The sequence below is a fragment of the Eutrigla gurnardus genome (assembly GCF_963514095.1).
Source record: "Eutrigla gurnardus genome assembly, chromosome: 15".
Lineage (NCBI taxonomy): Eukaryota > Metazoa > Chordata > Actinopteri > Perciformes > Triglidae > Eutrigla > Eutrigla gurnardus.
Window position 1 is genome coordinate 19481543 of NC_139938.1, and position 18041 is coordinate 19499583.

At 42.5% G+C, this 18041-nt stretch overlaps 1 protein-coding gene across 2 annotated transcripts in view; it reads left to right on the forward strand.

Annotated features, from left to right (window-relative positions):
* Nucleotides 1-18041, forward strand: part of gria4b (glutamate receptor, ionotropic, AMPA 4b) — a 94215-nt gene extending 76174 nt beyond the window's left edge. Inside the window, exons 12-16 of one of the 2 annotated variants that reach the window (XM_084029334.1) lie at nucleotides 7412-7610; nucleotides 8600-8847; nucleotides 11419-11533; nucleotides 13970-14107; nucleotides 16201-18041. In XM_084029334.1, coding sequence (XP_083885460.1) covers nucleotides 7412-7610; nucleotides 8600-8847; nucleotides 11419-11533; nucleotides 13970-14107; nucleotides 16201-16365 — 865 coding nt within the window. In that variant the 3' untranslated portion in view covers nucleotides 16366-18041. Of the gene's footprint in view, nucleotides 1-7411; nucleotides 7611-8599; nucleotides 8848-11418; nucleotides 11534-12132; nucleotides 12248-13969; nucleotides 14108-16200 lie in introns of both variants that reach the window. The other variant, XM_084029333.1, reaches the window with a different exon arrangement.

Here is an 18041-nt window from a genome sequence, read left to right on the forward strand (position 1 = left end):
AAATAAATAAAACCAACAATTACCGGGTTTTTTTTCCTACAGTGGTCGCAATACGCCGTCGTACAAACATGTCTGATCGGCACCAAAAACGGGACACACCTTGTGACTCGTGTTTAATTAATTGTCATTGGCACAAAAAAATAAATAAAATGGTTGTCATTACTTTTTTTTTATGTCATTAAATAAAACTGCAACAGGAAGATGAAAATGAATCTGCTGTTGTTGTGAGAGTGGTTTAGTCCCCTAACAGCTGTGTAATGTGTCCTTTTGCTGGAGTCACAGCTGACATTCACATTCAAGCTGCGCCTCCGTTAAAAACCGTGGAAATGACTGAAAATCCCTATATATATATATATATATATATATATATATATATATATATATATATATATATATATATATAATATATATATATATATAGATGTAGTAACTGTCAACTTAAAAGAGTATTTTATGATGCTTTTATGCTTTTGTTTCGCTATACACTTTGGCTTGTAAACGCACCCTATAATATAAGTTTATCTTATATCGACATTTTAGAAATATGAGGTTCTCCATCTCACTAATTATAGCCTACTTTGTATTATTGATGTTACTGCACATAAACTGCTGTACGTGTGGATATTTGCATAATTTAAACGCATAATGCAGAGGAATGTTGCTCTACATGTCTGCTGCTTCCCGCTGTGTGTATAGTTGCTGTTTCGTGTGAGAGAGTGTGTATCTGCTCGTATCGATTGTCTTTCCTTCTCCAGCCACGTTGTTCTTCACCGTCTGACTTGCATACACGATGTTGTCTGCTTGTAAGGGAGTTAGCTTCGTCTCCGCGTCCGTCAGCTTCTGCAGTTGTGTGTCTGAACGCCGTGGTTCTGCGGTTCTCTTCCCCTTTTTATCCAAATGACGAGAGTCTCTAACCTCTTTGGGGCTTTTAAGACCAGCAGACCTGGTGTCGAGTAATTATGGCGTTCTTTGGTGGAAGGGTTGGAGAAAGGAGGCTTGTACACTTAACTGTCTGGCTGTTTGTTTTCTCTCCCTCTCCGGCCGTTACGGGCTGGTTGTCTTTTGTTTTTCCAGTCAAAGATCAGGCTTCCTGTCCGTCATCACTCTCTGGCATCCACTGTGAGTAAGGCTGCACGATTAATCCGAATCGCAATCACGATTTTGCAGCCTCACGCGATTAAATGAACGATATCGAGGTTTAAAAAAACATTTTTATCCCTAAAATCATTGATTTAAAAATGAATGATGTAATGGTGATTATCATTTTGGCTGTAATCGTGCAGCCCTATCTGTTTAGACATATATAGACTGATTCTTCATGGTTTGGTTGGTTTGAATGGTTTTAAGCTTAAAGTTCCAGCAGATGGATCCTATAGTTTAAGTTTATCTGCTTTAAGCCCTTATGGATCTTGTACTGTAATAGAGTTGGTAAGAGTTTTAAGGACCAAACCAGCCTGTATCTTTCAGCCCCCCCCCCCCACCAGAGGAGAACAGGGACACAAGATGGAGGATCCCGAGGTACATTAGCGCCTGGCCTCACGTAAGCAACCGTTCTTAGAGGAGGCCGGAGACTAAGCACACTTATTTAAGGAGTACACTTGCTTTGTTCACATGTGTGCAGACCCCCCCCCTCCTCCACCACCACCACCATCATAACCACCACCCGCCTACTCACCATCTCTGCCTGTGTACTGCAGATAAGGACTTTAGAGCTGCACAACAATGTCGGCATCGGAATGAAAAGTCTACATTTCAAACGTCTCTGTCTTTGGCTGTGGTCCCCCCCCCCCCCCTCACCCTGTCACTGCTAATCCCATGGGCCTCTCCCCAATCCATCAGCACAGAGCCCTGGAGCTCAGGAGCGCTTCCACTCTAGTTTAGCCTGACAGGGCAACATGCAAATCCCCCTCACACAGGGGAGCTTTAGACGGCGTGGAGGGAGTGACAAGGCCAGAGGTGAACGGGACACATTTATTTTTTGGGGGGGGGGGGCGCTCGCTCATGTGTCGCAGTCGGTCGGTCGAAGGTTTCGGAAGGCTACGTGTTCATCCACCACATGAGGATTACTTCAGGACTCGATGGGCTGGACCCCTATTTTACAGTTGAGGGAAGCCTGGATGGAGCAGATGTCAAGTTTCAACGGCCGGTGTTTGGGTTTAATGAGTGACCGTGTTAACTGGTGACACTAGCTGTTGAAGCATGACCGTTTAAAATACTCACCTGTGTGACTCCATTTCGTCCATGTAGAAAAAGTTGCTCGCAAACAACCACGGATACAGAAAGTCACCACTTAACACGGTTGCTCATTCAGCTGGAACACCGGTTGCTGTAAACAACAGTGTGAACACATGCATGTTTTTTGATGACATGGCAAGAACATTTTTGTATCCTAATTTTGCGTGATTCAGGTTCGATGTTATTACTTTTTCACTACTAATTTGAATTTGAATAATCAGCGCCCCTAATGTTGCTTAATAATCTTTTTCCCTCCACTTGATGTGCACGTGTTATTCACAAATTCTCTTAGATCACTCGTATGCTCCAATTTAAAAACTAATTTGTTTTGTATAAGTGCTTCTCTCGCTAGTGTCCTTTTACTCCAAACAACTAGCAAGGTTAAACAATTACCACCACGGCTTTGAAATGTTTTTAACTGGGAGATAAAGCGGTTATAACCAGATTAGCCTGCGTCTTGTAATTAAGGGAGAACTGCTACGTTAGCCGATTGGCTAAAATGCTTGTTAGCCATTGGCTCACGAAGCCGTAGGGATGTAAGACTAACTGAGGGGCAGAAGAAGTCAACAGGGATGGGTTTCCTGCATTGCATCAGCAAAAAACACGTTTTTTTTTTTTACTCTTTTAGTGAGCGGAGGTTGAAATGTCACAGAACACCGTCCCCTCCCTCCCTCTTACTCTCTCTTAATAAGGGTTAATAGCCTCCTTTCTGCTCCCTCAAGGCAGCCCATCATAATTAATTCAGTGATTAATATCCTGGTCTCCAATGGTAATGTCTCCGTGGTAACAGGAGAAGAGGGGAGCTTAAATGTAATGGTGACAGGATATATAGTCTTCTTAATTGACTACAAATCCTGGATGAATGGAAGATATTTTGGTGATTTTTTTTCTCCCGAGGCGGCAGGATGTCGCATCGTGTTTCAGGAGTCAGAAAATATCAATATGAATGTGAAGGCGGCAGGTGGGACCGGTCATTCCAGGTGTTTGTAGTCTCGTTGCTTCACGTGGATCATCTCTGTCTATTCTGCCGAGTCATGGTTGCCACATTTTAGCCCTGATACTGATGGCTGCAGATGAAGCATAACTTTGAATTCAGGCCAATCAAAATCTGTGTTTTGGGGGGGAAAAAAAGAATAAATGACTTTCAAGTGGCCTCTTTGCAAGAGTGCCATTATTCTATTAATATGATGCCAATTAGCGTCGTTATCTAACTGACACGTGGTCGTGCTCCTGTGTTGCTCGTTGCTCGTCCTTCTTCACATTCGGCTGGTTTTCGTCACACTGTTCCTGCACCTGTATGAAACGGTGGAGGTCTACAGCTCCAGTCAGCAGCTAATATTACTGTCTCCTACTTTGATATTGTGGTTAGCAATTGCTAATTAAGAAGCGTTTATCAAAAAGCAATCAGCCTTCACACGGGACACACACTGCAGTCTCCTGGGTGAAAGTCCTTCAAAAAACAACCTTCTCCTTATGTGGACTTATGTGGACTTATGTGGACTCGCTCACCTGAGTTCCTTAGATGCAACCCTGCATGCATGTTCTGGCCCCGATCAGGTCAGGTATTACTGATCATGAAGCCTTTCAACTTCATGTTAAATAGACTTATATGAGAGACAGGCTTATTACCCTAATTTCATGATCAACAATCATCAACAATAAGTCCTAATCATCACGCTGCTGACTCTCCTTTTTGTAACAGAAATACTGTTTCCATTCACAAGCTCAGCCTTCAGTCTGAAGAGCATCAATGAAAACTCAACATTTCCTAAATTTCACATTAAAAGCTTTTCCAATACCTCAAAGAACATAATCCCTCCCCTGTTTCCAACTAGGCTTCAAATCTGAAATTAGTATTTGTATTGAAAATAAATAACTGTTTTGTACTTAACTTGTATTCACAGCCATGCCTTTACGGCTTTGTGCTGAAATTACAGTGATCAGGGGGGCGTTGGACAGGAAGTGGAAGTAGAAGCAGACGGCGGGATCAGGAGTGGCGGTCTGTCTGCCATGAATAAGTCAAACGGCGCCGTATCACCACAGGTGACACCGTCGGAGTCGGCCTCCTCATTTATTCCGGCTCCTCTCAAGGACGCAGCTCTTCCTCGTCCTTCTTTTATTCTTCTGTACCAAATCCTCTCTGACAGCCTCAAAGGAAATACAAGAGGAAGTGTGTGTTTGCAAAATAAAAGTCTTCACAGGAAGTTGGGGTCAGGCAACAAAACTACTCTCTTCAGACTAAAGACTGTGACGTTAACTTGACTAACAAACGATGTGATGAAATAATTCAACTTTCAGTTTCACACGGGACATTAACAGCGGTCTCCCAGGTGAAAGTCCTGTGTTTGTGTAAGACTTGTGGGATTGGACACACAAAATGTGAGCTAATATTTGAGAATAGAATTCCTTAATTTGTGATGTAAATTAATGGATTCAATGGATGAACTTTAATGTTTTTGTGCTGAAGAGATGAATTATATAAACTGTTGCCAACATATAAACTCTTTTTTTTTTTTTAAATCTCTCCTCAAATACAAAGTAGCATAACTTTAGTGAGGTCACCAGTGGGGGGAAGGAGTGCTGAGTAATTGCTTTATAATTGCTGAAAGATTCTTTTCCACATTATAATTTATTCTTTATACCCTGAGGCTACCCCCCCCCCCCCCCCCCCTCCCCCAAAAACACTGGAGCAATTTTTGTTTTGTTTCCACTTTATTTCTTTAATACTTCCCGCTGTCTGGGTTTCTTGTTTCCGTGCTCTCGTGGGAAAACCGCACTCATACTTCATTACAGTCAAGTTCTCCCCAACGTTTTCCACAACATCTTTTTTTTTTTGTATTGCAGAAAAATACTTGTAATGACCACACTTGAATATGTGCACAAGTACCACTGGAAACACAATAATAACCCATAGAATAGAACATAACACTAATATTAACATCAAAATCAAGATCCGAAATACTTTATTTTTAGGTTCGTTACAGTAGCTCCCATTCTAGAGCATAAGAATATCTATAAACAAAGAAAGAAATAAGTATGTTAAAATATAATAATAACACATCGATTTTATATAGGGCTGTTCCAGATGCTCAAAAGCAACAAAAACAAACAAAAAACATGTTAAGCAAATCAATTTCGTCCCAAGCTGCACTGCTAATGAAGACCAACCAATTGTGTTTTTTATCATAATTAATATCACGTTGAATCCATTTTACGTTGCAATCATCGGCACCAGAAAGGAGTTAATTGCCTCGTTGTTATAGTTGTAATAGTTCAAAGAATGAAAAACAAAGCAAAGTAGTCAAGAACATGAATAGAAAAAAAACAACAAAATGAAAAATACAACAACAATAATAATAACAATACAATTATTATAACTCCTTCAAGGTGAATAGAGAAACTCCCACATCCCCTCTGCTGACTGCCGACCCACGTCACTGTGGATCAAAGTCCTGCATCAGATAAGAGGTGTGCCTCTTTACCCTTTTTACTCATTATTTCATATTTCTAATTCTCTGAGCTCAAAAGCCACAACGATCCTCAAATCATTTCAAGGGGAAGGAAAATGGAGCGCAGGGGGAGAGAGGGGAAGTCATTTGTATTCAAATCCAGAGCTAATACATCAAGTAAGTCTATTTCATGGTGTGTGTGTGTGTGTGTGTGTGTGAGTGTGTGTGTGTGTGTGTGTGTGTGTGTGAGTGTGAGTGTGAGTGTGTGTGAGTGTGTGAGTGTGAGTGTGTGTGTGTGAGTGAGTGTGAGTGTGTGTGAGTGTGTGCGTGTGTGTGTGTGTGTGTGTGTGTGAGTGCTCTACTGCAGTACTTTCTCTACTGGAAGTCGCCTGAGTGGCTCCAGGCTGCTTTCTTCAGCAGCGAGCCAGGAAACAGAGGTTTTCCTCACCGGTTCTGTGATGTTGGAGAACGTTCTGTTCTGGTGGAACCTTCTAGGTTCTTTGGGTTCCTACGTCATATAATTTCCTCTGTGTGGATTCGAGTGAGAACAAGGATGGAAACATGTAAAGGTGGACTGTAGAGAACTCCTGTGTGTGTGTGTGTGTGTGGGAGGACGATGACGTTTGACCGGATTTATGATAGAAAACAACAACTGCTGCAGATGTCTCTCACTCTCTCTCTCTCTCTCCCTCTCTCTCTCTCTCTCTCTCTCTCACATCCCTCTCTCTATCTCTCTCTCCCCCTCTCTACCTCTCTCCCCCTCTCTACCTCTCTCCCCCACTCTCTCTCTCCCCCTCTCCACTCTCTCTCTCTCTCCCTCTCCCCCCTCTCTACCTCTCTCCCCCTCTCTACCTCTCTCCCCCTCTCTACCTCTCTCCCCCACTCTCTCTCTCCCCCTCTCTACCTCTCTCCCCCACTCTCTCACTCCCCCTCTCCACTCTCTCTCTCCCTCTCCCCCCTCTCCCCACTCTCTCTCTCTCTGTCTCTCTCTCTCTCCCCCCTCTCTCTCTCCCCCTCTCTCCCTCCCTCCCCTCTCTCTCCCCTCCCCCCCCCCCCCCCCCCCCCCCCCGTCTCCCTCTCTGTCTCTCCCCCTCCATCTGACAGGGAGGCCTGAGGGTTTTGTATCCTCTGCTGTTTGATTTGCACCGAGGGGAGATCTTGTTTGTTCTCCTCAATGCAGCATTTATGCTTTAAGATTCTCCTCACGACCTTCTGCTGCTCCCGAGCAACGGGCTATCTGTCTCCCCCGAGCGAACAAACAAGAAAAGAACAGCGCCGTAGCCACCGCCGGGGGGCTGCTCTTTTTAATCCCACCAATGAACAAAAAGAGAGGGGGGGGGGACAGGAGTAACCAATCTTTACTTTATCAAAGCCCGTCAACACACACGCATGTGTGATTTTTTTTGTTTATGAGGCAATCTACACTAATGAAGTGAATGGAGCTCTGGAAGGTTTGATTGATGTCAGAGCTCCACCTTGTGGCGGCACCGCAGCATTGTTCCACATTGGTGGCTCGTCTCTCCATGCTTCAGTCATATTTCATTCCTTCTTATTGTTGTGTTTTACGATCACTGACGGGCTGTTTTTATGTCTTTCTATCGTTATCCCCCTTTCTACTCTCTTCCTTATTTTACCACTCCCAATAATCATTTTTGCCAACTCTACTTTCTGGCAATTCCCTCTGCCTCCCCCCACCTCTTTCCTCCACCTCCACCTCCCCTCCCAAGGTCGCTCTCGGGTCGAATCGTCGGGGGAGTGTGGTGGTTCTTCACGCTCATCATCATCTCGTCCTACACGGCCAACCTGGCTGCCTTCCTCACCGTGGAGAGGATGGTTTCCCCCATCGAGAGCGCCGAGGATCTGGCCAAGCAGACAGACATCGCCTACGGCACGTTGGACTCCGGCTCCACCAAAGAGTTCTTCAGGGTGAGTCTCGGTGTTTAACCGGGGTTTAATTGTCTGCTCACTCACTTCTTACACACCGGAGAGAGAGAAAAAAGGCTGATCATGCACTCTTTCACAGCGGGGCTTAACAGGTCTCCATGGCAACCCCGTGTCCTAGAAATTACAATAATGTAGTCCTAATTAATTTTCATCAAATACATTTAGGAGGGAAACGTAATCGCTGCCCCCGGAGGATGTTCAGTGGCAAAGGTTTTTTTCAAGTGAAGGAAGTTCTTCATTTTTTTTTTTTTTTTTTTTTTACTACACACAAGTTGGAAGGAGGAGGCGGAGATCCGGGTGGATGTAAGGAGATAAGATGAGATAAAAGTCTATCGATCCCTGAGGGGAAATTCACAGTGAGAAACTTGGAGAAGAAAGAGAGCATAAAGTACTTTATGAATAAAATAACCGCAAATATAAAACTGTTAAAGAAATTGAATTAGTGAGCTAATAGGTATAAGTAAGAAGTACGATATACATTGTAATATATAATAAGTATATATTTAATATACTGTATGTGCAGTATTCCTAATAAAGGCAAACTAAAGTCCTAATGTGCAACATTAAAGGGCAACTTCGGTATTTTTGAAGTTTTTACCCTATTTCCCATGCGACTAATGTTTTTAAATTGGTCCAGTACGGAGAGAAAACGCTGCAGACAGCAGCCGCTAACGGGCTTTAATCCAATTTACTTGCCGTCAATATACGTCCACTAAATGTTTGTGCCATTAACTGTCACTATAAGTGACAAAATGATGGGAAAGACCCTTCAGAGGAATTCAAAGATACATTCTATACCTTTCGTTCGATCCAGTCCTGTCTTTTTCACATTATCAACTAAATATCCAGCCCTGGAAAATCGATATCTATGGTAAGATAGAAAAGTAGTCCAATGCAAAGATAAGCAGCACATGTTCTCCCTTGGGATGTATTTGTTACATGTTATGTTTTGAACTCAAAACCCCCCACAGCGGTCAAAAATCGCCGTCTATGAGAAGATGTGGGGCTACATGAAGTCGGCCGAGCCCACGGTCTTCACCAAGACCACGGCCGAGGGCGTGGCCCGCGTCCGCAAGTCCAAAGGGAAGTACGCCTTCCTTTTGGAGTCCACCATGAACGAGTACACGGAGCAGCGGAAGCCCTGCGACACCATGAAAGTGGGAGGAAACCTGGACTCCAAAGGCTACGGAGTAGCGACGCCCAAGGGTTCACAGTTAAGGTGGGTGGAATAGTGTAACAATATGTCCTACGTGTTGTTATGGTATTCCACCTTCCCTGGTGTGCCGCCTTTCTGTCTCGACTATACTTTACTTTATGTGGGCTTTTCATGTGTGTTTTAGGGCAGAAGTAGTGGCTTTTTGTCATGCATGCATGCAGGGGGGTCATCGTGATCACGCTTGGGAGGGAGGGGGCGGTGATGTCATTGTGTTTTTCTTCACAGCTCTCCACGACAGGTAACTCGTTGTGCTTGTGCTTGCTTGTTTATGGGGCAGAGATGTTGGAACGGCGCATGCAAGAAGATCTAGTACAGGTCTTATTTAGGAAAATGCTATTTTTAGATAATCTGCATTGTTAGATACAAAATGTAATGGAGATAGTTTTGCTAATGCTACTTGAGCTTTTTCTTTCGCTGTGCTTCCTTTTTGCAGCTAAGTGACTGAGCGAGTGTTTTTGGGAGCCATTTGAATGCTCAGCCCCGGGTGACTCAGTGGGATTTACAGACGGGCCAGAGAATACAGTGGCATTACTGTCGGGAGTAGCCCCTTGCATAAAGCAGTGGAGGACAGCTCCATGATTGATTGAAAACTTTATTGAACAACAGTTAACAAGAAGTATTCAAAAGGATAAAAAAACACAATAAAGCCCACAAAGGCTTGTTTCCATCGTGGTCCTCCAGTTTATTGCTTGCATTTTTATTATTATTATAATGTTTTTTTACTTTTTTTTTTTTTTTAACACAACAGAGCATTCTGACATTGGACCTGAGAAAATGAAAACAAGTAAATACATTTAAAAATGAATACATAAAAAGAACATTACCAAAAAAAAGGTTTTTTTTTTTTTTTAATAATATGATAAAAAAGAGCTAAATATATGTACCTACATACTTAGTTATATATATGTAAATAAAAGTGATACAAATAACAAACAACTAATACATTTAATTAAACAACAAAACAGAACAAAAAGTATTTCGGCTTTCGTGGTGGTTCGTGAAAAATACCAGTGAGAGCAACTTCTTTGAAAAACTTTGCTAATGGATAATAATGGAGCGTCGCCATCATTGATTGTGTGTAATTAGAGTGCATTGAAAACAGGAGGCAGACATTTAGTTTTTTAATGAATTAATTGTAACTGTGTGAGTACCAACAATCGGCCAACAGTAAATCTGTAAATCCCTCTGCACCGAGGTGGTTTTCTTCCAGGAAGAGTCCCTGACAGAGGTGGTCCCCCCTCCTGGTCTCCATCTTGGGCTTTTTATTTTGGGGGGGATTATCATCTTCTGTCAGTCACTCGTCCGGATATCAGCAAAGAAACACACCAGCAACTTCCAGAGCTCGAGGCTGTTATTTCACATGGCTCCGCAAAACAACATCATGGGCTAGAACTGAAATATCTGCTGTCGCTTCTGTGTTTCTGATCCATTTCCATTTCTGACTGTTTTTATTTTTCATAATGATGCAGATGAATTAATAGGATCAAAACACACACTGAGGCAAACCTCTCTCTCTCTCTCTCTCTCTCTCTCTCTCTCTCTCTCGCCAGACGTCACTACGGCAACCTTCAAAAGAACCCGTGAAATTAAAAACGTGCACTTATTTTTTAACGGCTTTTCATAGAGTCAGTCATGATTTTCCAGAAGAGCTTAATGCTCAGAAATCCCGTGAGCTTTAAATTGGCTGGTGTACATACATGTGTAAAAAAAAAAAAGTCCAAATTATTTGGAGGTGTCTGGTTCTCCACGCGTTGGCTGGTGCAAAGCTGACGGAATTGCCAGCCAATTTATTTTGCCAATATTTAATGTTTTAATTTGGACCTTTTCTGGGCCAGAAAAAGAGAAATTAATTACGAGGTTAAGTCTTTTTTATGCTGTCAGGGTAGAAAATATTAAGAGACACTTACATGAGTCCATGCACACAATAAATCCAGGATATTTTCATAGCATTATAGACAGATATTTGAGTCTGGACAGAAATATTACATTACCAGACATTTGTAATACAGTACAGAAAACAAAAAAGAAAATTCTTCGAATTGATATAATTTGTAAGTATGTTTCTTCCCCTTATTTCTCTCCATTATGTTCATATTCTGTCTCTAGTGGATCAGCTGTAGCTAACTAGCATAAGCTAATGCTAAAACTCTGAAACTAACTTTCTAATATTTTGAACTGATTAATTTTTTTAAATTATTACCCAGTAAAAAGTGTGATGGCTACAAACATATAACATGCAAACTTAATTTTCAGTTTTTAATTTAAAAAAAACAATTATATTGCCAGAAGAAACAAGATTGATAATAATAATAATAATAATAATCATAATAATATAATGTAATAATTATTATAATAATAATAATAATATTTCCCTTAGACAGCACATTAAAGGGGAGAGATTTGTGTCCAGTGTGTGTTTAGGTCCTGGAATGTAAATGCACTTTTCCACCCTTGTCCCTCTCTCACCACTACTCCTCCCTCCCTCCCCTCCCCCCTCCCTCTCCCCCTCCCCCCCAAATTGGACAGCATACTCACCCCCCCTCCTCTCACCAAATATGTCTTATCGTTTTCAAGAAGTGCAGTTAACCTGGCAGTGTTAAAACTCAATGAGCAAGGCCTGTTGGACAAATTGAAAAACAAGTGGTGGTACGACAAAGGAGAGTGTGGCAGCGGAGGCGGTGGCGAGAAGGTTAGCCGCTATGTCGCTATGTGCCCATGTGACCTTGATGCGGGTAAAAGAAAATGTGTTTGTTTGTATTTGGTTTTGGTAACAGGAGCATCTGCCGGGTCGAACCCCACGCCGTCACGACTAAATCTCCATACGGGGGAGCGATACTGTAAAGCAGTAACGTCGTGACGGAGTAGAAAAGTAAAACACCGTATTTGGGTGTTTAAGAATACGATTAAAGTACATTTTCTGGGCTAATACTTTTGGGTTTGCAGAACCCGCCCCTGCTTGTTGTAAGAAAGGTCCCGGCAGTATGTTCTCGTTCCAGAAAAGGCGATGCAGCCGGAGGGGGGGGAGCTGCCCCACATATATATGTGTCTGTTCACTCTGCCCCTCCCCCTATTTATACCCAAAAAACCCCGACCATGCAAACCACACCAAGCAAAGAGACACCAGTGGGGGGGCGCCCTTTCTTTCCCGGCTTCGTCACTTTGTGAAGAGTACTGAGCTGCTCTTGTTGGCCTTCTTCTGATTGAATAACATAAAATAACATGTCCTATGATGTTATTTATGTTATTTTCCTCCCCCTCCCCTCCGTCCCCCCCCCTCGTGATTTGAAGAACGCCTGTAAACCTTGCCGTATTGAAACTGAGTGAAGCAGGAGTCTTAGACAAACTGAAAAACAAATGGTGGTACGATAAAGGGGAGTGCGGACCCAAGGACTCGGGAAGTAAGGTCAGTCTCCAGCAGCCTGGGAGCCTCCCCTCCTCTCTTTGTCTTATATAAATGCACACCTTTTTGTTTGTTGCTGGCAGTATTCTGTTATCACAGCGAGGCTGGCTCATATGCACACACACACACACACACACTAAATACTGTGAGGACGAGCGAATGACAGGTGGTGGAGAGACGTTGAGGCGTGTAGCCTGAGGGACGCAGCGAGACAGGAACAAGGCATGGTGCAGCGCTCACAGATCCTACAGGCTCTCACACTCTCATTGGTTGTCACCTGAGGTGGTCCCGGGGTTTCAGACGCTACTGTATGTCACACTAGAAGCCTCACACACACACACACACACACACATGTTTGATGATGCACTGGAGCATGGAGCTGCCACATATTAAATAAAGCAGCATGCACCTTCCATGTCAGTCATGTCCTCGTTATCAGATCTGTAATCTGCAGGACACACACACACACAAACACACACACATGCTATCACCTGCAAAATGAGAGCGAGCATGACAGGCAAGACTTCTTTTTTTTTTGTTGTTGTCGAATGTCCCCTTAAGGACGTGTGGGTGTTTTATCGGAGGCAGATAAATGACAGGGAGGAGCAGGAGTCAGATCAGCTGCATACATTTGAATAAAAGAGGTTTAAGAGGTGAAAGTCAGAGCTGACAGACGAAGCAGGCGGAGGGAAAAGTAAGAGAGAGGGCAGAACATTTACCTCCGGTTTGCAGTTAGCCATGCAGATCATTTTAATTGTATACAAATCTCAACAGCAACATCTCTTTCCAAAGAACGATGTCTTCCTTTCTTTACGTAATCCACGGGAACCGTGATGTCAGCTGATTTCATATAGAGACCTGCAGTGATAAAGGTGCTAACCAGAACCATACAGGGTTCTAGAACCCTTTTTGGTTCCACCCTGAACCCTTTCAGTGGGTTCTACTACTTTGAACATAAAGAGAACCCTTCTACGATTTCATTCGACTTTCCTACTTTTTAAGAGTGCAAGAACCCAAATGGGGGTTCTACCAAATACCCTTAATAATCCATGGTTCGCTTCTAGCTAATTAATACTTTTATATCCCCTTTCATATCCAATATTTATTTTATAATAACATTAAAATGCATGAGCAACAAATCAAAAGTCTGTTTAATTTACTGCGTAGAACTATTATATTGCCGTGTATTCAGCGTATGATCAGATTGATGTCAGTCTGGCAACATATTCTACCTCACAGTGTCATTTGCAATAAAGTTGCAGCATAGTTGTTGCCTTTTAGATGAAAACTGGATTATCTGAAGTAATTGGGACATTATTTCTGGAAGGGAAACATTTGTTTTGGCAAATAAAACAAAAATGATCTGCATGTTTAGCAGCACTGCGGTAAAAAATGTGCTTATACTTTGTTGTTGAACTGCTTCTTTAATGGGAAGAGCTGGTTATCATAGAAGGTTTTCTAACATATTCTAGGTGATGTCAGATTTTCTTTACTACCATGGCAACATACGGCTGTGACACAGAGGTAGCAGCGATGAGTGTGAACGTGTGTGTCTGTGTGATAATGTGAAGTTGTTGTGTAGTTAGTTTTCACATTGTCTTCTGTGTAAATGTTCACTGTTTTGTGTTTTTTTGTGTGTGTGTTTTTTTTTTGGCTGCTTCTGCTAAAGCGTGCGCTGACGTTCTCTTGTCTTTGTCCCTCTCCCCGCCGGCCGGCCGGCTGCAGGACAAGTCGTCCCAGGCCCTCAGTCTGAGCAACGTGGCGGGGGTCTTCTACATCCTGGTCGGGGGCCTGGGCCTGGCCATGCTGGTGGCCCTCATCGAATTCTGCTACAAGTCACGCAACGAGGCCAAGAGAATGAAGGTGGAGGCCCAGTCCCCGTCCCAGTCCCAGTCCCGACACCCCCATTACTGCCAGCCAGGCCAGACAGGGTCCCCCAAGCATAGCCCCGAGCCTAGCCAGAGCCCGAGGCCCAGCATCCTCAACCTAGCTGAGTTTAGCGAGGATTTCAATGGGTACGGCAGCGATGGGGAAGCTGATAAAATGTAGTTAGGGGGTTTAAGTCTTTGCCCCCCCCTCACCCCCTCACTAGCTCCCTGCACAGAGACTGTAAGTGAACTCTATCATATCTCTGTGCTAGCTTCGCTGTCGTGACCAGTGGCAAAAAAAAAAAAAGATGCTTCCCACTTTCTCTGTCTTATCTGCTCAATATGTGGTCATGTGACGTCCTGGTCTGCGAGCTTTGTGTGACAGGAAGCGATGAGTCATACCTCAGACATGACGTCGCCTCTTACTGCTTCGCAGCTTGTGTTGGCTGCAGACGTTGGTTCTCATTTATCAAGCGAGCGCATAGAAAAACGCGTGACCCATTTTCCAGATCCTCCCCCAAAAATATGTATTACTCATTCTGAGCTCAGAGGGGGGGGAGAGATAATAATCATGTCTGGTAATCATAAGAATTCAATATAATGTTGATTAAACCCATGATTGATTACCCGAATCAAAAATCTGCGATTTGATCAGTTTGTGAGTTAATGAGGATACAATGTGAGTGAGATAGGTCGTTTAATTGGCTTATAAATGATAGAAACATACATTCAGACCTACAGCTTTTCTCCTACACTATTAAAGGCATGTTAAATGAGGACCAATGTCTTACTTGTACACACACTTCTACACATTTCATCCAACGGTGTGGTGTCTGTATACCTCACGCCCCGAGCACACAGGAAGTGTAATAACGCCATGTTTGAACACTGTACCATGCGAGCAAAGTAAACGTGAGCGAAGCGAGCTGAGCAGCAGACTTTATTGAGCTGCTTCCTCGAGGATATTTCCCCCGGGTCCTTGACCGTTTCAGATACGTGGTTACGTGTCCCCCATCGGGCACTTCTTCTTCGCGTCAAACTCTTCATTAGCTTGACTGTTTTTTTGCCGAGTCAGCTTCCCTTCTCCTCACCTGCCTGCAGCCGTCACTCACTGTGTGATAACTGTGGCCACATGGATTCACGTTGTAGTGTGAGGCTGGCTTGATTCTGTCCTGAATGGCTATGAAAGGGCGTTTTTTTTTTTTTTTTGCTACACTGTTTATTATATTGAATTGCACTATATTGTGAGGCTGTTCTAGTTTTTTTTTTTTTATACGGATAATGTTGAAGCAGATTGGAGTTTTAGTTTATATTAGCTAATGGTCAAAATAGGCTAACTAATGTAGCATGATAAAGATAACCCATTTTTTGAAGCCTAAATCTAATTGCCAGAAGTAAAAAACATGAAGCTATAGACAAAGTACACCATGATCACATGACTAAAGGTTGCCACCTCTATGCTGATGACCTGATGAAGTTTTCTAGTTTCATTTAGCTTCTGTTAACCCGACCGTGTTATTATTCGACCATATCTCCTCCAAAAACACATTTCCATGCAACTTAACTGCACTCTCAGTTACTTTTACTCACCTGAGACCCGAACAGCGGTCTTCTGGGTCAATGTCCTGTGTCTGTTTTGACCCATAGCATTTGTTTGGCGCTATAAAAGACAAGACGTGCAAATTATTCCAACTTTATTTATTTTTCAAAATATAATATAAATACATTTCAAAATATATATATAATATGTATGTGTGTGTGTGTGTGTTTGTGTGTGTGTTTGTGTTTGCCTAAACCTAACTTCCTGTGTGCTTTTATGAGTACAATGTTATTATAGAAGATGGTCAGACCATATATTTGCAGGTAATATTATAAGAAAAAGTCTCTAAAGTTTGTTCATTGTTTGTTAGGATCCTAAAAATGGGACATTTAATTAAAAAAAAGAATGTAAAGAGGAAATTAATGGGCATAACTCTTTCTGAAAAACTTAAAAAATAACTTAACATCCTAAAACTCCAATCTGTAGACGTAAAATGTTTTCATTCATTCCCACCCGCTCCTACAAATAGTTTCTCTGTCTGTTCCCAGCTCACATTTACAGAAGCCATGAGGAACAAGGCCCGCCTCTCCATCACAGGCAGCGTCGGGGAGAACGGACGGGTGCTGACGCCCGACTGTCCCAAGGCCGTGCACACCGGACCCCCCCTCCGCCAGAGCTCCGGCCTCGCCCTGGTCTCCTCCGAGCTTCCGTGAAAACCAAAAACCTCTCAAGTGCCTTAATCCAATAACAAGAAAGAAGAAAACAAACAATAATCACACCGCCCACGAAAACAGGAAACTTACTGCGAAGAAACAGGATTCACAAACTCAACAGGTCGACGACTCCGGAGGCGCTGACTATAAATCCCACTGTCAGAGGTTACGACTCGCTGTGGCTCAATGATTTCTCTCGGAAATCCATGGAAACCAGAGGCAGAACAATCTTGATTTTCTTTTTTTTTTTTTTAACTGTGGCCACACGGAAGCGTACGTTGGAATCATGGGCATCCACTCGAGCCACTCGAGACGAGGAAAGAAAATGAATAATATCATGAAATATGATAAAGATGAAGACCAGAAAACTGTAAACTTGAAACTCAAAAACTGTTCATTTTTGGGGGAGGGGATTGCTGTGAATTGGCAAAAAAAAAAAAAAAAAAGAAAAGAAGAAAAAATAACTGAACCACAATCAAGATTGTTTTTCAAAGTGAACAGTATTTGCTACACAGACACGAGCAGCGTTCAGCGTTAGATATCAACAACACTGGGAGAGTTGTAGCCCAGTGTCGTAACGATACCGTGAAAAATATTTGTATTCATTATAACAAAAATGAAGAAATCTATTGATATTGAATATATGAGCAAACATAGGAAAACTGTGAAAAAGAGTAAATATGTATATTCCATGAACAATAAAAATGAAGAATTTAGGCTGTACATAGGAAACGACTGTGTAACATGCTTGCTTTTTAAACAGATGTACATAAGCAGATACCGTAGTTGGACAGACAGACCAGTTCTTTTTTTGTAAATCATCTTTAAATATCTTATTCATCGCAATAATGAAAAAGATGACTGGGGGGGAGGGCGTATTTGCGTGTCGAATACTGTATTATGTAGAAAAAACATTCAAAACTCTTAAATGTGAACCGGGTATCGACTGCCCAAATATTCTGATACCTGTTGCATACAAATTCATTATAATATATTCAACAATGAATGTGAAGTAGCTCCACCCCCAATCCTTAAAAAAACACACACACCCCCTCACTGTGCAAGACGTAGACCCAAGAGAGTCGCTCACCAGGAGAGAGCTTTATAAATCAAGTTTCTGCAGTCAGAATATAACTATTTTTTTCATTCTCTTTGATCTATTTTTTGTACCGAGAAATTAAAAAGAAATCTGTCTGTCCTGTTTTTAAATGTCGACCAGTCCAGTACTATCTGGGTAGATCTTTTAGACCATTATGTGTGCGGAGACTCGAAAACCCCCATGATGCGAAATTAAAAAAAAAAAAAAAAAATGCCATCTCTCTCTCTCACTATATGTTATTTGAAGTGTCTATGCTATTTAAGACGTCAAACCTGAGCTGATGAAGCTTTTTCTATGTTGAACAATGATGATAGAGCCCTTCCTTAGTGAAACACTGTGCGGGAGGCTGGACACACTGTAGCAGAAAATGTATCCGCTCCAGTCTCGCTGACTCAAAGTGTCCTCATCATTTTTTTTTTTTTCTGGGGAAAAAAGGAAGGACAATCTGCAATAGGATACAAGAAGCCACATCTTCAGCGACGCCAGCCGACAATGGCGTTGGTTCGAATTATTTTTTGTTGTTTATTCCCTGGTTCTCATCCAGCCGTTCCCATGCAGATGCTGTGGATGGGGGGGG